Source organism: Globicephala melas, chromosome 15, assembly GCF_963455315.2.
Source record: "Globicephala melas chromosome 15, mGloMel1.2, whole genome shotgun sequence".
In the NCBI taxonomy this organism is placed as follows: Eukaryota; Metazoa; Chordata; class Mammalia; order Artiodactyla; family Delphinidae; genus Globicephala; species Globicephala melas.
The window spans coordinates 35,240,052-35,257,295 of NC_083328.1; the positions used below are offsets into that span (position 1 = coordinate 35,240,052).

Genomic DNA, 17,244 nt, shown 5'->3' on the forward strand with positions numbered 1-17,244 from the left:
GGGAAAAACTTAGGGAAAACTACATCTCCCAGAATGCCGGGTGAGCCGGGGGAGGGAGGTTCTCCGTTAAGGCGCCCGATTGGTCAACACTTAAAAGGGCCTGCCCCCTCCTAGGTCACGCTAGCCAATCAGAGGCAGAGCTGCGTAGAAACATGGGGGCCGGCCGCATCCGGCGGCTTTCCCGGCAGGTCCAGCGTAGGGGAGCGTGGGAGCGTGGGAGCCTAACGGTGGCGGCGTCTCTCGGTCTCGAGTCTCGGCTGGGCGTCGCTTTCTGTTGCTGTAGCCTGGTTAGCGGGAGGCTTCCTGAGATCTTTAGTCTCGGAGCCATAAGTGGGGCCCGGCCGGCCCGGGAGTCGGCCTTTACGAGGCTGGGCCGGGGAGAGGAGTCATAGGCTCAGGTCTTAAAGGGTGTGGGGATGCGAGGGGGTGCGTGTAGGAGCTTGGCAGCCGAATTGGCCCCTCCAAGTACTATTTTCTCCCTTCCAAGATCTGTTGCGAAGTCCCTGTGGCGACTTGAAAACACTACCACTCCTCAACATGGCATCCACACTCTCTACATCCGGGGCCCAGGTGAGACCGGGTCCCTTCTCTCGGTCCAAGTTCCGGTCGCTCCTTTCTGGCCTCTGCCTGGCCTCTTTTGGAGGAGGGTGAGGCATGCCCGTGATGCGAGGGGTCCTGATCCCCAGAGAGCCCTTTCACCAAGCTGTCTTTGTTTCTACCAGGCATATAGGAAAAATGGCTTATGAGAGCCTTCCTTTTAGAACCACCAACTGGGAGCTGGGCCCATTGGAGAAGGCTATTACAGGGTACCTCAAAGTGTCTTTCTGGAATGCTGCTCAAACTTAAAGAATTCTAAGCTTCATTCCACACCTGTTGAATAAACAGAAACAAACAGAAACCCCAGGTGATTCTTAATCACACCAGAGCTCTATTGATTTATACGTTTGGTAAACTTAGGGAAGGAGGAATAGGCCTGAATGTGATGCAGTGAGCTTAGCCATGAGTGTGACCAAGAAGAAGGAGAGGGACCAGCAAAGGGAAGGATGTTGGGAGAACACTGGACCTCCTGTCCTGTCATGATTCTTCCCGGGCTGCTCAGTCTTCTCCTTTCCCTTAGAGCATCCCTACGTAATGGTTTCCTTAATGGTTCCCTGAGAGTTGTTCCCTCATCTTTTCTCTTCTAATAGGCTCTTCTAGAACTTCTCCCAGTTTACCGTTTTGGTCCTTATACCACTATCTCCAGTGGTGCATTTTTACTCTCTCCTTCCTAATCCCCACCTCCAGCCCTCAGAACCCATTCATACCCCCTCACCAGCACTCAGGGACCTTTTCCACCAAGCCCTTTTCTCCCTTGCCTCTGATGTTTCTAGCTCTTCTCAGCCTTCCCAGACTGAGTAAGGGGGTAGCTTTCCAGCTTCTTGTCCTGAGATGGGCTCTCGTGTTGTTTCAGGGGCCAGTGCTGTTTGAGGACCTGGCTGTATATTTTTCTCAAGAGGAATGTGTGAGTCAGCACCCTGTCCAGAGGTCCCGCAGCAGAGACACGCCATGGAGTGTTTGGAGGATATGGCATTGATGGGTAACAATAGTTGTTTTCCCTGCACTTTTGAACTTTGGTCATTTCTAGGATTAGGATTGCATATCTCATCCGCATGTTGGTATGGGGGAGTGGGACCTATCCCTGAGTGATTTATGTGGACATGACAAGAACTTGCATGAGAGTGCAATTTTCAAAGGGTGAGTTGATTCTTAAAAGGCAAAAATTGGAAAGTCCCTGACGGTCCAGTGGTTAGGGCTCGGTGCTTTCACTGCCAGGAGCCCCGGACAGGGAACTAAGATCCCATGCAAGCCATACAGCAGGGCAAAAAAAATTTAGGGATTTCCCTGGTGATGCAGTGGTTAAGAATCCACCTGCCAAAGCAGGGGACATGGGTTTGAGCCCTGGTCTGGGAATATCCCGCATGCCACGGAGCAACTAAGCCTGTGTGCCACAACTACTGAGCTTGTGCTCTAGAGCCCACGAGCCACAACTACTGAAGCCCTCATGCCTAGAGCCCGTGCTCTGCAACGAAGAGAAGCCACAAAAATGAGAAGCCCGCACCACAATGAAAAGCAGCCCCCGCTCTTGCAACTAGAGAAAGCCCGTGCGCAGCAGCAAAGACCCAACGCAGCCAAAAATAAATAAAAATAAATAAATTTATTTTTAAAAAAATTAAAAATTTTTTAAATTTGGAAATCGCTTTAATCTTAAGCAGATGGTATGCATTTCTCATCTAAGAGGAACTATAATGTAGAAACATTAGTCATTTTATCCTAGTCAAGGATAAATCCTTGACTAGGGTTGACTGTTTGAACTTTCCCAGAACTCACATTTTATATTATCTACTTATGTCTTCATCGTGTTGTTTTCCTCTACCTTCTTGAACATGTGAAGCATATTTATCATAGCTCTTTAAACATTCTTTCTACTAGTTTTATCATCTGTGTCATTTCTGGGTCTGCTTTTGTTGATTGATTTTGCTCCTAGTTATGGGTCATATTTTTCTGCTTCTTTACATGCCTTGTAATTTTTGATTGGATGTTGGACATTGTGAGTTTTATGTTGTTGTATGCTGGCTGTTGCTGTATTTTCAAAACAATTTTTGGACTTTGGGGTAAGGTGCTAATTTATCAGTAAGTTACTTGGGATCAATATTATCCTTTCAAGGCTTGCTTTTTGCTTTGTTAGGGTGTGTTCAGAGCAGTCTTTAATCTAGGGCTGATGTGGCCTGCTGCTAAGGCAGTGTCTTTCTAAGCATACTGCCTGATGCTCTGTGTGGTAGGGAGTCTTTCCATTTTGGCTGGTGGGAGCATGAACTATTATGTGAATTCTGGAGATTGCTCTTTCTATTCCTTTCTGGTGGTTCTTTCCCTGACCTGGGGTAGTTTCCTTAGATGTATTTACAGATTAATATGCAGCCAGAGTCTTAAGGGGACCCCATCTAGATGCCCAGAGATCTCTGCCTGGGCATCTGCCTCTTCTCTGGTATTTTGCTGTCAAATTCTAGCAGCCTTGGCATTCCTGAACTCGGTCTCCTTGAATCAGCAAAACCACTGAAGACTGGATTTCCACACACTGCCCTGCAGCCCAGAAACCCTTTCCAGGCAGTGAGCTGGGGCAGTCATAGGGCTGTTGCTTTGGAAGGAAAGATCCCTTTTGGATTAATATATTGGCTTTATAAATTAAGACTATTTGGGGGCTTCCCTGGTGGCGCAGTGGTTGAGAGTCCGCCTGCCGATGCAGGGGATATGGGTTCGTTCCCCGGTTCGGGAAGATCCCACATGCCGCGGAGCGGCTGGGCCCGTGAGCCGTGGCCGCTGAGCCTGCGCATCCAGAGCCTGTGCTCCGCAACGGGAGAGGCCACAACAGTGAGAGGCCCGCGTACTGCCAAAAAAAAAAAAAAAGAAAAAAGAATATGTGGGAAAATATTAAAAACTAATGCTTTTGGGCAGGCCTGAGTTTTGTCAGCCATCCTACAGCTTCCTGGTCCTCTGTGTAACTAGTTTGTTTTCCCCAGTACTACTTGAGGGTGTTTATGTTTTGCTTTGTTTTGTTTTTATCAACAGGAGGAGAAGGCAAGATTGAGATTAATCAGAAGCTAAGGCTAGAATCTATGGGACTTGAAGAGCTTGCCCTAGAAAAATACTCCATTGCTGTGCCCCTTGTCTATTACCCAGAAAAATCCTCTGAGCATGGAGTTGGAAACCTTGAAAGGAAAATGTCAGGTAGAACTGCTTGCAAGAAAAGTTTCATAAGCCTTTTAGTTACCATTGAAAACCACACCCCTTTGATAGAACTATCTCAGTGTTTAGGAACCAGAGCACTTTCTGAAATTCTTGAATTTCCTGGGGAAGAAGCCAAAAATTCATACAAGTGTCCTGAATGTGACCAAAGCTTCAGTGATAGCTCATACCCTGTTTTGCATCAGAAAACGCATTCAGGAGAGAAAAAGTATAAATGTGGTGACTGGGAGAAGATTTTCAATCACAGAGCCAACTTGAGAACACACCGGCGAATCCACACCGGCGAGAAACCGTTTAAATGTGCCGAGTGCGGCGGCAGCTTCCGCCAGCACTCACATCTGTCTCGGCACATGAATATCCATGTAAAGGAGAAACCCTACACCTGTGGCATATGTGGAAGAGGTTTCATGTGGCTCCCAGGATTGGCACAGCATCAGAAAACCCACACTGCCAAAAAAGCCTGTGGTAAATATTTTGGTCAGAAAACAAATCTGGCTTTGCCTGAGAAAAGGCACGGGTCAGCCAGCCGGCACCCATGCAGTCTGAGCAGGAAATGCTTTGGGCAGCCCTCGCACTTGGCCCTCCCCGAGTGGGGCCACGAGGACAACCCTGAACACTGCAGCGACTGCGGGGAAAATTTGCTTTCATTCTCAAAATTCGAACCCTTAAAGCGTCCTGAGTGTTCACTGACCTTTCTTCGTATCTCTGAGCTTATCTCCCATCAAAGCATTCACAGAGGGGAAAAGCCCCATAAATGCAAACCCTGTGCAGAATGTTTTATTTTGGACTCAAAGCTTGCATGCCACCAGAAGAACCACACAGGAGAACCTTTTAAATGTACCATGTGTGGGAAAAGTTTCAGGTTGAAAACACATCTCATTGTCCATCAGCAAATCCATGCGCAAAACACCACGTAAATATAGCAAGTTTTCATTAATGCTTGTGCTTCTCAGTATTTATACTGAAAACTGGGGCACAATTACCCTTTATGTGCCAGGTACTGTGCTAAGCACTTTACACACATTCCATGTAATATATCATTTAATTTTCACCACAACCTTGATTTAGGCACCATGATTTCTGTTTTATAATCGAGGAAGTATAGTCAGTGTCACAGCTACTGAACAAAGCCAGAATTCTAACTCAGTAGCTCAGTTACTATCCAGATTCCATTTGTATGAGCCGGAGAAAGATACAGAACTTATAAAAAAAAAATTCAGTTTTCACTAAAATGAAGGTTATTGCTAGAGTTCTTTTAATTTTGTTTACATGATTTTTAAGTAAGTTTTAGAAGGCAAATTTATTTATTTGCTAGTTCTGCAGATCTAGGATCTAGGAAAGTAAGTACCTTTATATATATTTTATACTTTTTTTTTTTTTTTTTTGCTGTAACAATCAGAATGTAATGTTTGTATGAGATTATTGTTTTACATATGAATTTCTGGAGGGGTTTGGAAGCTTTTTTCCTTCCATGTGAAGTGTTCCCAAATGGGTTGGACTAGTTAGTGTCGAGGTGGCTGTTAGTATCCGTGAAGTTAGTATCCATTCTCAGATCTGATGCCACTGGCCTTTGTGATTCAAGTGTTTGGAATCACACTTAGTGATTCCAAAGCACTCCCTTAGTGCTTCATCCCAAGCCTGACTTACGTATATGGTTACAAAGCAACTGAAAGACTGTTCAGGACTTGAGGTTCAAACTCCATCCCTATAATCAGATTGCAAACTCTACAGAGTGTAGTTTTAGTTTAGTTTAGGTTTTAGTTGAGTTTGGTTTAAGAAAAAAGTTTTTCTTCCTCATATCCAAAGAAAGATACATATAGAAAATTGTTAGAACTTAATCAAAATACTTGAAAATATATAGGTCTTTAGATACTGCTGTTACATGTAAATACTGGAGCAAAATATTGTTAAATGGAATGGTTATTAATGTTAAAGAACCAGGGGATCTTGTAAATGTTACATTCATGTGGAATTTCTCTTTAAAGCAAAATTGTATACCTATCAGCAAAGCAGCATTTAAAGGAGTTTTTGATTGGGATGTGAGAATGGTCTTATTCTATATAAATGGTATAAAAGTATGGCATTTACTAAAATGGGATTATCACTGGGAAACCTCAGGAGTAATAATAGACCTCTTTAGGACTAATTGGAGGAAAGTTAGGACCCTACCTTTAGGACCCTACCTGGAAGGTAGGGTCTTTCTACTGAACAGCAGATTGAGAACTGAATGTACAAAAAGGTGCTGGCTACTGCTGTAAGTTCTTAACAGTGATTAGAGGCAGGAAGATTCTGTTGGTGAGGAAAAGGGAAACCAATAGCCCTAACCCAGCTCACCCACTCCTTTCCCCCTTTTCCTTCTTCTTCTTTTGCTTCTTGTTTGCAGATCCACAGTTGAGACCCTGTGCTCTGTATGTCAAGGTCACACTTGGCTCATTGTTTCCGATGTCTCCACTCTTAGGATACAGGACACCAGTCTGCCGGGCCTTTGGGGTCTCAAATAAAAAAGCGAGGTCTCCTATAGGTTCTTCAGCAAGTCTCTCTGTCTGAGGTGTTTAGAATTGTGTAGAAAGATGGTCTCCAGTTAGGTTTCTTATCAGCCAGCTCTGGGATATAAAGACCTTTGCTAAATATCATAAAGTACTGCCTCCCTGCTTTCCTGCTTCTGCCTTCCGTGGGAGCAGCTGGCACAGTGTACCATTGGCACATAGTAGGGGCTCCCATATTTCAGTTAACTGAAGAGTTGCAGGGTCGGGGATGAAATTGGGAAAGAGGTCCCTAGTAGCAGAGTTGCTGCAGAAAGAAGTAGAGAAGACTATTTTAGAAGGCATGTGGACAGAGTGGCGCTGACCTGAAACATGGAAGCTGTCATCCTTTCCTTTGTTCCTAAGAAAGTACAGGGGAAGGTGAAAATTCATACCATAAATGACGTTCTGCACTCAGCATGGGAAGTTACCTTTCCAGATGAGGTTTTCTTCACAATTAACTTCAGTTTTTACATTTTTATTTTCTAGATTTTGGAAGATTATGCCAAACCTCCATAAGAGATTAGAAAAATATCTTTTACAAAGACATTAATATATACATGAGTATAATTAAAATGCCTTTTTGGTGTAATATTGTTAATGATTGTTATGCGGAGGAAAAAAAAAATCCCTGAGTGTCAGCTACTGTGAAAGAGCCCAAGGAGTTGAAGGAAGCGGTCAGTATTCATCAGTGAGACCCATGCTGGTTTTATACAGATGGATTTTTCACCTTCTATTTACAGTGTTAACTGACAGATTCCACAGATGGTCATTAATTTAGAGACATCATTAGCCTACCATGTTACTTTCAGTGAATACTTGGATGAAAGTTAATATACGGATGAAAAACTAAATGCAGGAGGTTATTGCTAGGAACAGTTGGTTCACAACATTTTGCAGCATGGATGTTGACACGGGCAGAGTGAAAACTTTGTACTGAAGAATTCAATTGTTGAACAAATTTCTTTGGTTTTGTTGTTGATGCAGTGATGAAAATGTGTATTAAAGTCCTTAATGTGATTGCTGGACTATCAGGTTCTCTAACATACATCATTGATGAAACAGCATTATTCCAATAGCATGCAGATGTTAACAGTTTACATTTTGTAATTAAAGAAACTGTGGAATTTAATTGTTATTCTTGAAGGAGTTGAACTCAAAATAGTTTTGTTTACAGCGTTGTTGCAGTAGGTAATAGTCTATTCACATCTCTGCATTTAACATAGAAAATGACTAACCCAGTAATTCAGGGAGTTAAAACTAAAAACAAGTGACATTTCACAGCAAATGCTGTTCTGAGTCTTTGACTCCTGTGATTCCATATAATTAAGTGGCATTGTTCTGATGACTGCAGCATGTCATACAATCTGATACTGCAGATTTTGCTCAAAGTAATCTGCCAATTTACTGCATATGTGTACTAAGCAGGTTATAGTTTATCTGAATAAAGAGTCTATTTGAAAGTTCATTAAACTTGTTAAGCCTATAGGATTTCCGTTGGAAAGTGTTTTTGCTTGGACATCTGTTTAAAAAGTAACTAAATAATCTTCATTAGAAGTGTTTATATTCATCTGTTTTAGTTTTGTAGATAGAGCTATTGATCTGATATCAGGATGACCATTATCCATCTTTTCACGGCCTGACTACAGGTGTTTTGTCTTATTTTTTGACAGCCTTCTTTGTATTAACAATCTAGGGAGTGTGGGGATATGATATAAATATACAGTTATATAAACCTGAGAATATGCTGCAATCTCTAGTTCCTTTGGATACCTTAGAAGTAATATGTTTGTTGGAGGCACTTGTGCTGTTTGTTTAATGTTTGGATTTTACAGTTTTTGGTGTATTCTCATCAGTCTTAGCTCTAGAGTTCAAGCTCTCACTGGGCAGTGATTACTGTCTGATGTGCAATTTGGCATCTAATAAATGCTTTTTTATGATGATGACAATGAAGTGAACTTTAAAATTTTTTTTTTACACTTTAGTAGTTTGAGATACCAATGAGTTGTGACATTGTGTGGCAGGATTGTGGCTTGGAAGGGGTTAATGAGTGACTTCAGCCGTTTAATAATGGAGGTAAAATCTTTTGCTCGCCGGAAGTCAGAAGAAAACTCCAGCACAGCTCCCGGGAGACGGCGTTAGACGTCATCTTCCCTTCCAATCTTTGCTCCACGATGGCTATACCTCCGGCCACGCAGGCCACCAAAGCCCTGCGTGGGCCGCCGTCTGGAGCGGGGGTTGGAGCTGAGGACTCGTGGAGTAAGGCTCCCAGAAGGCTTTGCGAGGCCTGGGAGACCTTGCGGCGCTCGGCCACCGGCAGCGCAGGCCGGCGGAAACACCAACGAGACGAGACGCGCTAGAGCGGCCCACAAGGCTGGGAATCGAAAGTCCTACGCTTACTTCCGTCGCCCTATTCCGGCGGCAGAGCTGCGCGTTCCTGTAGCGGCCGTGTTGCTCGGCCAGGCTCCCAGCCCACCTCCGCCACCCAACGAGAGGCGGCCTCTGCAGAACCCGAGCGGAGCGGGTGAGAGCGTCTGCGGAGGGCTCCTCTGGTCTCTCCCTCCGCACCAGCGGGAAGGTTACGCGGGTGGGCCATCCCGAATCTCGCACTGGTGACGGGAAAAGGAGCCCGGAGCTACCTCCTGGGCCCTAACCCTACTTTGGCAACGCGAAGCTATGGGCTCGCCCTGTTTGTCTCTTAACTTGAAAGGGACGCTTTGAGCTTCTCACTTGTTCTGGGTAGAGTGTCTTCTACCAACTAAAGAGTGTCGCTGCCTGTCCAGTTCTGCAAGGCTTGAGTCGTTAGCCATTGCAGTCACTGACCTTCAACACAACCCGAAAGGAATTCAGGGCGAAGGTCAGGAATGAGGCACTCTGTGCTCTGGGAAAACTGGCAGAGCAGGCCTTCAGAGAGTGAGATATTTTAAGGAGAAAATTTTATGAACCCAGATTCTTGCATCGTCCCATACTTGGAAAAGCACTAAAAGCATTACTGAGATATCTGTTCCTTGTGAATAGCAGTAACCTTCTACCTAGGGGCGTGCTGCATACCTCTTCGTCAAAATCACATATATCCCCCTCCTAATTTCTTCAGAACAGTTTCTCAGAGCTATCTGAGAGGCTGTCTGTCTCCCTAGCTGTAGTCCTCAGTAAGACAATGAATAAACTTGACTGACAACTTTTAAGTTGTGTGTTGTTTTAAACGTCGACACTTCTCTCTGGAACCAGCGCCAGTCTCCTCACCTGATTTCTGTGTACTCCACAGCCAAATTCTAACATGCTTTTGGTCAGAGTGTATCTTGGGATCACCTGAATCCATACTCCCCACTCCCCCTTTCCCGCCAACTCCCAAGCGAGCTTAGCCACTTCCATGACTACAAGCACCTCACTTTATGTCTAGCCCCAATTTTTCTTCTCTCCTGCACTCTAGATGCCTGTATTCAAGTGCAAAAGAGAGATTTTTTTTTTTTGGTACGCGGGCCGCTCACTGTTGTGGTCTCTCCCGTTGCGGAGCACAGGCTCTGGACGCGCAGGCTCAGCGGCCATGGCTCACGGGCCCAGCTGCTCCGCGGCATGTGGGATCTTCCCGGACCGGGGCACGAAGCCGTGTTCCCTGCATCGGCAGGCGGACTCTCAACCACTGCACCACCAGGGAACCCCAAGAGATCTTCCTTTGGTGTCTCTGAGGCATGAAAACACATGCCCAATGGAATATTACTCAGCCATAAAAAAGAACGAAATAATGCCATTTGCAGCAACATGGATGGATCTAGAGATTATCATATTAAGTGAAGTAAGACAGAGAAAGACAAATATATGATATCACTCATATGTGGACTCTAATTTTAAAAAATGATACGATTGAACTTATTTACAAAACAGAAACAGATTCACAGGTATCAAAAACAAACGGTTACCAAAGGGGAAACGTGGGGAGAGGGTAGGGATAAATCAGGAGCTTGGGATTAACATACACACACTCCTACATATAAGATAGGTAACCGACAAGGACCTGTGTGTATAGCACAGGGAACTATTCAGTATTCTGTGATAACCTATATGAGAAAATAATCTAAAAAAGAATGAAAAATGTATATGTATAACTGAATCACTTCGCTGTAACCTGAAACTAACAAAATGTTGTAAATCAACTATACTCCAAAAAAATTCAAACAAACAAGCAAACAAACAAAAAACAAACACATGCCCAAAACCGAACTCATGCCTTTAGTCCTTTTTTTTAAAAAAAAATATTTATTTTTGGCTGTGTTGGGTCTTGCTGTGCGCGGGCTTTCTCTAGTTGAAGTGAGTAGGGGCTACCTTTTTTTTTTTTTGCTGTACACGGGCCTCTCACTGTTGTGGCCTCTCCTGTTGCGGCGCACAGGATCTGGACGCGCAGACTCACGGCCACGGCTCATGGGCCCAGCCGCTCCGCGGCATGTGGGATCCTCCCGGACCGGGGCACGAACCCATATCCCCTGCATCGGCAGGCGGACTCTCAACCACTGCGCCACCAGGGAAGCCCCAGTAGGGGCTACTTTTTGTTGCAGTGCGCGGGCTTCTCATTGTGGTGGTTTCTTTTGTAGTGGAGCACGGGCTCTAGGCACGCATACTTCATTAGTTGTGGCATGCGGGCTCAGTAGTTGTGGCTCGCAGGCTCTAGAGCACAGGCTCAGTAGTTGTGGCTCACAGGCTTAGTTGCTCTGCGGCATGTGGGATCTTCCCGGACCAGGACTCAAACCCACGTCCCCTGCATTGGCAGGCAGATTCTCAACCACTGCGCCACCAGGGAAGTCCCATGCCTTTAGTCCTTCATCTGTCTGCCTCCAGTATGTGGCGCCACATCCACACAATTGCTCATGCTACTAACACACACTCCCTCCTCTACTCCTCAAACTTTCAATCATCAAGTCCTGTGGATTCTACCTCAAAACTATCTCTCAAAGCTGACTTCTCTCTGTCTCCACCCTTACCCAACAGCACTGCCCCGGGTTGACAGCAAGGCAGGGACAGGGTTTTGACGTTGTGGGGATGACCATAGCCAGACGCTGCAGACTGGGACAAGCTTGGAGACAACAGACACTCAGGAGGCTGTTGCAATAAAGCGAGTGAGAGATGAGGGCCCTCACTAGGGGTCACGGGAATGAGGAAGATGGCGGGGCTTCAAGACAGATTGAGGAGGAAAAGGTGACTCTTTGGTGGGGTGAGAAAGCAGGGAGTCAAAGATGACTTGGAAGTTTCCAGTTTGGGTGACTTGATGGTTGGTAGCTTTGTGGAGAGATTGCTTGCCTCTCATGAGTTTACAGTTTTCCTAAACTTTCTAGGGAGACGTGTTCATCACAAGTGAGGGTGACAGTGCAGCTGTGTTCAGTGTGATCGAGAAGAGGTCTGTTATGCTGTGAGAGGGGTCGCACCTGGCCAGAAAGAAGAGCTGAGAGCTAAACACCGACTGGACTTCATTGGTTGGAGGCTTGTGGAAAGGGCACAGGGTCCTAACAGAGAACATAACAAGGGCCTCAGGTAATGCGTCAGCTGACCCCACACATAGTAAGCTTTTCCTACTCACCTGGTACTGTTTCCAGGGAAAAACAGAAATTGGAGAACCCAGATGCCCAACCACACCCCACAGAGAGACAGGGTGTGACATTCCCAGATTCAGTTCAGTCCCAGCTGGTATGAAGCTATCCCCTGAGCCATAAGATGCTTGCAAACTTGGGTGCCCTGGAACTCCCCATCCTCCAGAACTGGAGAGCCCCCTGATAAAAGATACCACCTGGAGGCGGGAATCGAACCTGCAAGCCCACCATCCTGGTCCTGAAACACTGCTGTCAGTGCATTAGGCCCCTCTGCCAGGAAGGGTGGCTGCGCCAGAGAGGCTCTTAGCCACCTCTGGAGAGTGTGCCATCAGTGGTTAAAGCAAGAGATGCCCACCAAGGAGCAGATCCTGGAGCTGCTGGAACTGGAGCTCTCCGGCCCATCCTGTCTGAGGGATCCACACTGGGTTCAGTGTCACACCCAGAGGGTGACAAGAGACAGCAATCTGATGGGGGATTTGCAGAGAGAGCCCAGGAACCAGGATGCTGGGTGAGAAGGGCCAGAGGAGACTCAGAGAGTGAACACAGGATGGGTGATAAGCTCCTCTCCTTGGGAAAGAGTAGACAGGGGGATACCCTGAGCATATGTTACACCCCTGCTTCCTCTTCCCCCAGGGATCCTGTTTCCAAGGCCTCCAACAAGAGTCCACACCATTGAGCTGAGGGTCACCTTTATTTTGGCCAAAGAAAAGACCCAAACTTTCAAGGTTTCATGGGCAGCTCGGAGTAGAATTGAAAAGAAAACTAGAGAGCATTTTGTCTAAAACCTCATTTTACTGATAAGGAAACTGAGGTGCAGGCATCTTAGAGCTCAGTAATTGGCTGCCTGCAGCACTGAAAATGGAACCTGGCTCTTCAGTGCCTTTTGCCCATCCCAGGCCTTTTCCCACCATCTCAGGCTGTCTCCTGGTCAGGTTCAAGTGCAGCGGCACGTGTGTGATCAGCTAACTCCTTGTGAAGAAGTAACTTCTGTCTCCCTCAAAAAGACATGGGTCTGGTTGTACAACTTTGTGACTATAATAAAAAAAACTGAACTTTGTACTTTAAAAGGATGAATTTTATGGTATATGAATTATATCTCAATTTAAAAAATTACCTTTGGCGGGCTTCCCTGGTGGTGCAGTGGTTGGGAGTCCGCCTGCCGATGCAGAGGACGCGGGTTCGTGCCCCAGACTGGGAGGATCCCACATGCCGCAGAGCGACTGGGCCCATGAGCCATGGCCGCTGGGCCTGCGCATCCGGAGCCTGTGCTCTGCAGCGGGAGAGGCCACAACAGTGAGAGGCCCACGTACCGCAAAAAAAAAAAAAAAAAATTACCTTTGAAGTAAAAAAAAAGTTGAAATGTATTTTAAAGCTGCAATAAAATATTTAAATGTAATATACAAAATAATGCATCAGAGACATGAAATAATTTATGCTACCAGCATGACTTATTTTGGGGCAGACCTGATAGTAAAGCTGCTTTTGCCTTTTCCATGCAAAGATATCTTGTAAGATGAACTGTTAGATCCATTAGCATTTTTCAACCTTATCTGTGTGCGTTAGAAGTTTCTCAATAGTGTGCAACCAAAATAAAAATCAAATAAACTGCATGTTAATATAGGAATGCAGTTCCCAAAAAGATATTTAAAAATACTGAAAAGATATGTGTCCTGGTTTAGGCACGATTTCCTTCCATAGAACCCACCTGTTGCAAAGGGAAAAGAGTGTCTCATAGTTTCTAATAACTGAGCGTGGGAGAGTTTTCACTGGGGTTTGGGGAAAAGCTATGGACTGAGCAGGAAATCCAGATGAAAAGAGGAGCCGATGCATGTCTCTGGTGGGGAGGCATGCTTCCCGCTCAGCTCCTCCGCCCACCCCTTACTCTTTAGAAGCAAACTTCTCCAGCAGAACTTTCTCCTTAGCTCCAGTTTCTCCCTCCTGAGGGCATGTATCTGACTTCTGGTGTGATCCTTGACCTCCGATTCTCAAAATTCTTGACTAGAGAGGACTATTAACCATCCTCTTCCAGAACAGAGCGTGTTTTCCAGGAAATCATCCTGGTCAGTGCAGCATATGCCTCAGAAGTGGACATACAGGGGCATGCGCTCTGGAGGTGTCTGGGTCCCTGATGTGCTCTGAAAACATACCTCACTGGTGGGCTTCTTCCCTGCATTCAAAAGAGTTCAGATGGATTGGTGTTTATGAAGCCTTCATTTGGGGCGTTCTAGAGGCTATAACATGATCCCCCTCATCCCTGCACCGGCCCATCCAAGGTATTCACAGAAACAACCAGGGCTCCAGGGGCAAAAAGTCTGCATGGCCAGAATTCCAGCTTCCTAGAACTTAAAACAACTAGGATGCTCCCAAATGAAATGTTGCAGCTTGTGAAGTGGCGAGTTCCCCTGTCTACAAGAATTTCTAACAAGAGCCTGGATGACAGCTTATCAGGGTGTGGTAGGAGGATCTATGTAACAGGCAGTGTGGACAATCTTGCTTTTTCCTCCAGCAATAGGCTGTGATTTTGAAGAGGTTTGTAAAGAGAAGTGTGGGGCAGTTGATCACCTCCCAGTTTTGCTGTGGGCCAGCTTTGCCAGGGGCAGCCTTGCCCACTGGTCCACACTTCCAGTGGTGGCTGGACCAGACCCATGAGAGCCACCCAGAACGGGGACCAGACCTCTTGAGGGGCGAAGTATTTATGCCCATGGAGCCTTTGCCTTAGAGTGCTGGGGCATTCACCACAATGGAGGCAAATAACTCGGATCCTCTCATTTAAACCTTATAAAGTTAAAGAAACAGGTTTGAAAGGGGAACTAGAGCCAGGACTGACGCTAGGTCTGTCCAAAGCCAAAGTTCATGCACACCAGGTGCTATGGTCTGAACGTCTGTGCACCCCCCTAATTCCTATGTTAAAATCCTAACTCCCAGTGTGATGGTATTAGGAGGTAGGTCATGAGGATGGAGCCCTCACGAATGGGATTAGTGCCCTTATAAAAGAGACCCCAAAGAGTTCCCTCAGCTTTTCCACCATGTAAGGACACAGCAAAAAGACAGCCCATCTATGAACCAAGAAGAGGGCTCTCACTAGAATTCAACCTGACCGTGCTGGTGCCTTGATCTCAGACTTCCAGCCTCCAGAACTGTGAGAAATAAATATGTATTGTTTGTAAGCCACCCCGCCTGTGGGATTTTGTTACAGCAGCCCAAACAGACTAAAACACTTGGCTATGCTGAACTATGTCCCGACGCTCCTTTATTAAAGTTTTCCAAAAGGTAAAATAAATGCCTTAAAACTCTTCCTCTGGACACTGTCTTTAGCCTGCACACCCCCATTCCACATGAACCATCTATCTCTCTGCAGCGTCACTTCCTAAGACCGTGCCACTTGCAGAATTTTGCGACTCTGGCCTTCCCTTTCACTGCTGAAAACACTGCTCTTGTCCTCCCGAGACCTCGGTGCACGTGTCCCCTCCTGACACTCAGACACATCCATGGCCCCACATCTCCCAGGGGGACCCAGGTGAGCCCTGACTTGTAACCTTCATCTTTGGCTGTTCCACCCTCCTTAAAGCTGCTCCCATCTGGGATGGCCTCCCTCTGCCACCTTTGTCTCCCTCCTGGCCCCTAACCCTCTGCTCCAGCTCCTAGGACAAGCCCTTCCCTGGACCTATGCCCCGATTCCTGCTTGCAGCTGCTCCAGGAACACTAATGTGCGGTGCCACTCTCACAAGACTCAGGGCCTTCTGGCAAATTTTTCATTGGGGTTTTTGAAAATATGTATTTGCAAAATGTAAGGAGCACATTATTCATAATGGCCAGAAGGTGGAAACAACCCCAGTGTCCATTGACAGATAAATGGTTAAAATGCAGTCTATCCATGGGAATTCCCTGAGAGTCTAGTGGTTAGGAATTAGTACTTTCACTGCTGGGACCCAGGTTTGATCCCTTGTCTGGGAACTAAGATCCCACAAGCCACGTGGCACAGCCAAAATAAATAAACAAATAGATAGATAGATAGATTTTTAATAAATAAATAAATAAAATGTGATCTATCCATACAACGGTGTACTATTAAGCCATAAAAAGAAAAGAAATTCTAATGAACCTCAGGAACATTGTGCTAAGTGAAATAATCCAGTCACAAAATGACAAATACTGTATGATTCCACTTATACGAGGTATGTGGAGTAGGCAACTTCGCAGAAACAGAAAGTAGAATGGGGGATGCCAGGTGCAAGAAGAGGGGGAACGGGGAGTTAGTGTTTAATGGGGACAGAGTTTAAGTTTGGGAAGATGGAAAAGTTCTAGAGATGGATCATGGTGATGGCTGCACAATATTGTGAATGTATGTGATGCCACTGAATCGTACAATAAAAATGGTTAGAATAGTAAACTTTATGTTATGTATATTTCACCACGATAAAAAAATTTTTAAAACGTCAATGTTAAAAAGAAAAGTAAGGAGCAGCATGAAGGGGCATTGAAGAAAGGGCGGGTGCCTCTGCTTTGGGGTGCCTCCCTCTAGGACATCAATTTTTCATAAACAGACTTTTGGAGAAATTCTTCTCCCCTTCCAGGACATTCTCTACTGCAACCCCAGTGTGAGCAAGTGCCAAATCCAGGAAAATAGGACCTCTCCACCCTCGAACGCCTGTGGCCTCTCTGCTCATTCCAGGCACAAGTATTTGGATCTGAAAAGCTGACAGAAGGAGATTTCAAGATGCTGTTTTACTTGACACATAATTCATTTTCTTTTTATGTAACACTTTACAGAAAATACTTTCACACACGTGTGTTCACTTCACCAATCATGTGAGGTAAGCAGAGTGGGTCTTCCCATTTCCAGCGGAGGAGACAGGCTTGAAGAATTTAAGTGACACATCCAGGTCAGGGGGCTGGGGGACAACAGAGCTGTGAGCAAAGCCATCCTTGGCCTTAGCCTGGTACCAAGTCCACTCTGGTTTGTCTATGGAGCTGCCTCAGACTTGACTAAGTCAGGTCAGGTAGGTAGACCAAGGTAGGTTCCTGGGGCTACCCTAGTTGGCTCTGCCCTTATCTGGTCCAGACAAATTTCTAGAGGCAGGAGTGACGTTTTGCCTCACACGTCTGTTTCACTGGTAATTCAGGACTGTTACCGTATTAGTCAGTTTTGTATTTTGGCAGGTGTCAGACAGTGCTTTAAAGAGAGTTATTGCAATTGTGCAAAAGTATTACAACAGAATGGGAGAAAATATTTGCAAGTCATTTATCTGATAAGGATTTGAATCCAGAATGTATAAAGAACTCTTCAACTCAACAATAAAAAGACAAAACCCCCAGTTTTAAAAGGGTAGAGGTTTTGAAATAGCTGTTTCTCCAAAGAAGATACA

General features: G+C 45.6%; 1 protein-coding gene across 1 annotated transcript; it reads left to right on the top strand.

The window, feature by feature from the left end:
• The first annotated feature begins 177 nt into the window (after positions 1-177).
• ZNF597 (zinc finger protein 597) lies at positions 178-9,481 on the top strand. Its single transcript, XM_060285226.1, is given in 4 exon segments — positions 178-570; positions 1,451-1,538; positions 1,541-1,576; positions 3,604-9,481. Coding segments are annotated over 4 exon segments (1,251 nt in total). The 5' UTR covers positions 178-537; the 3' UTR covers positions 4,698-9,481.
• Positions 9,482-17,244: the final 7,763 nt, after the last annotated feature.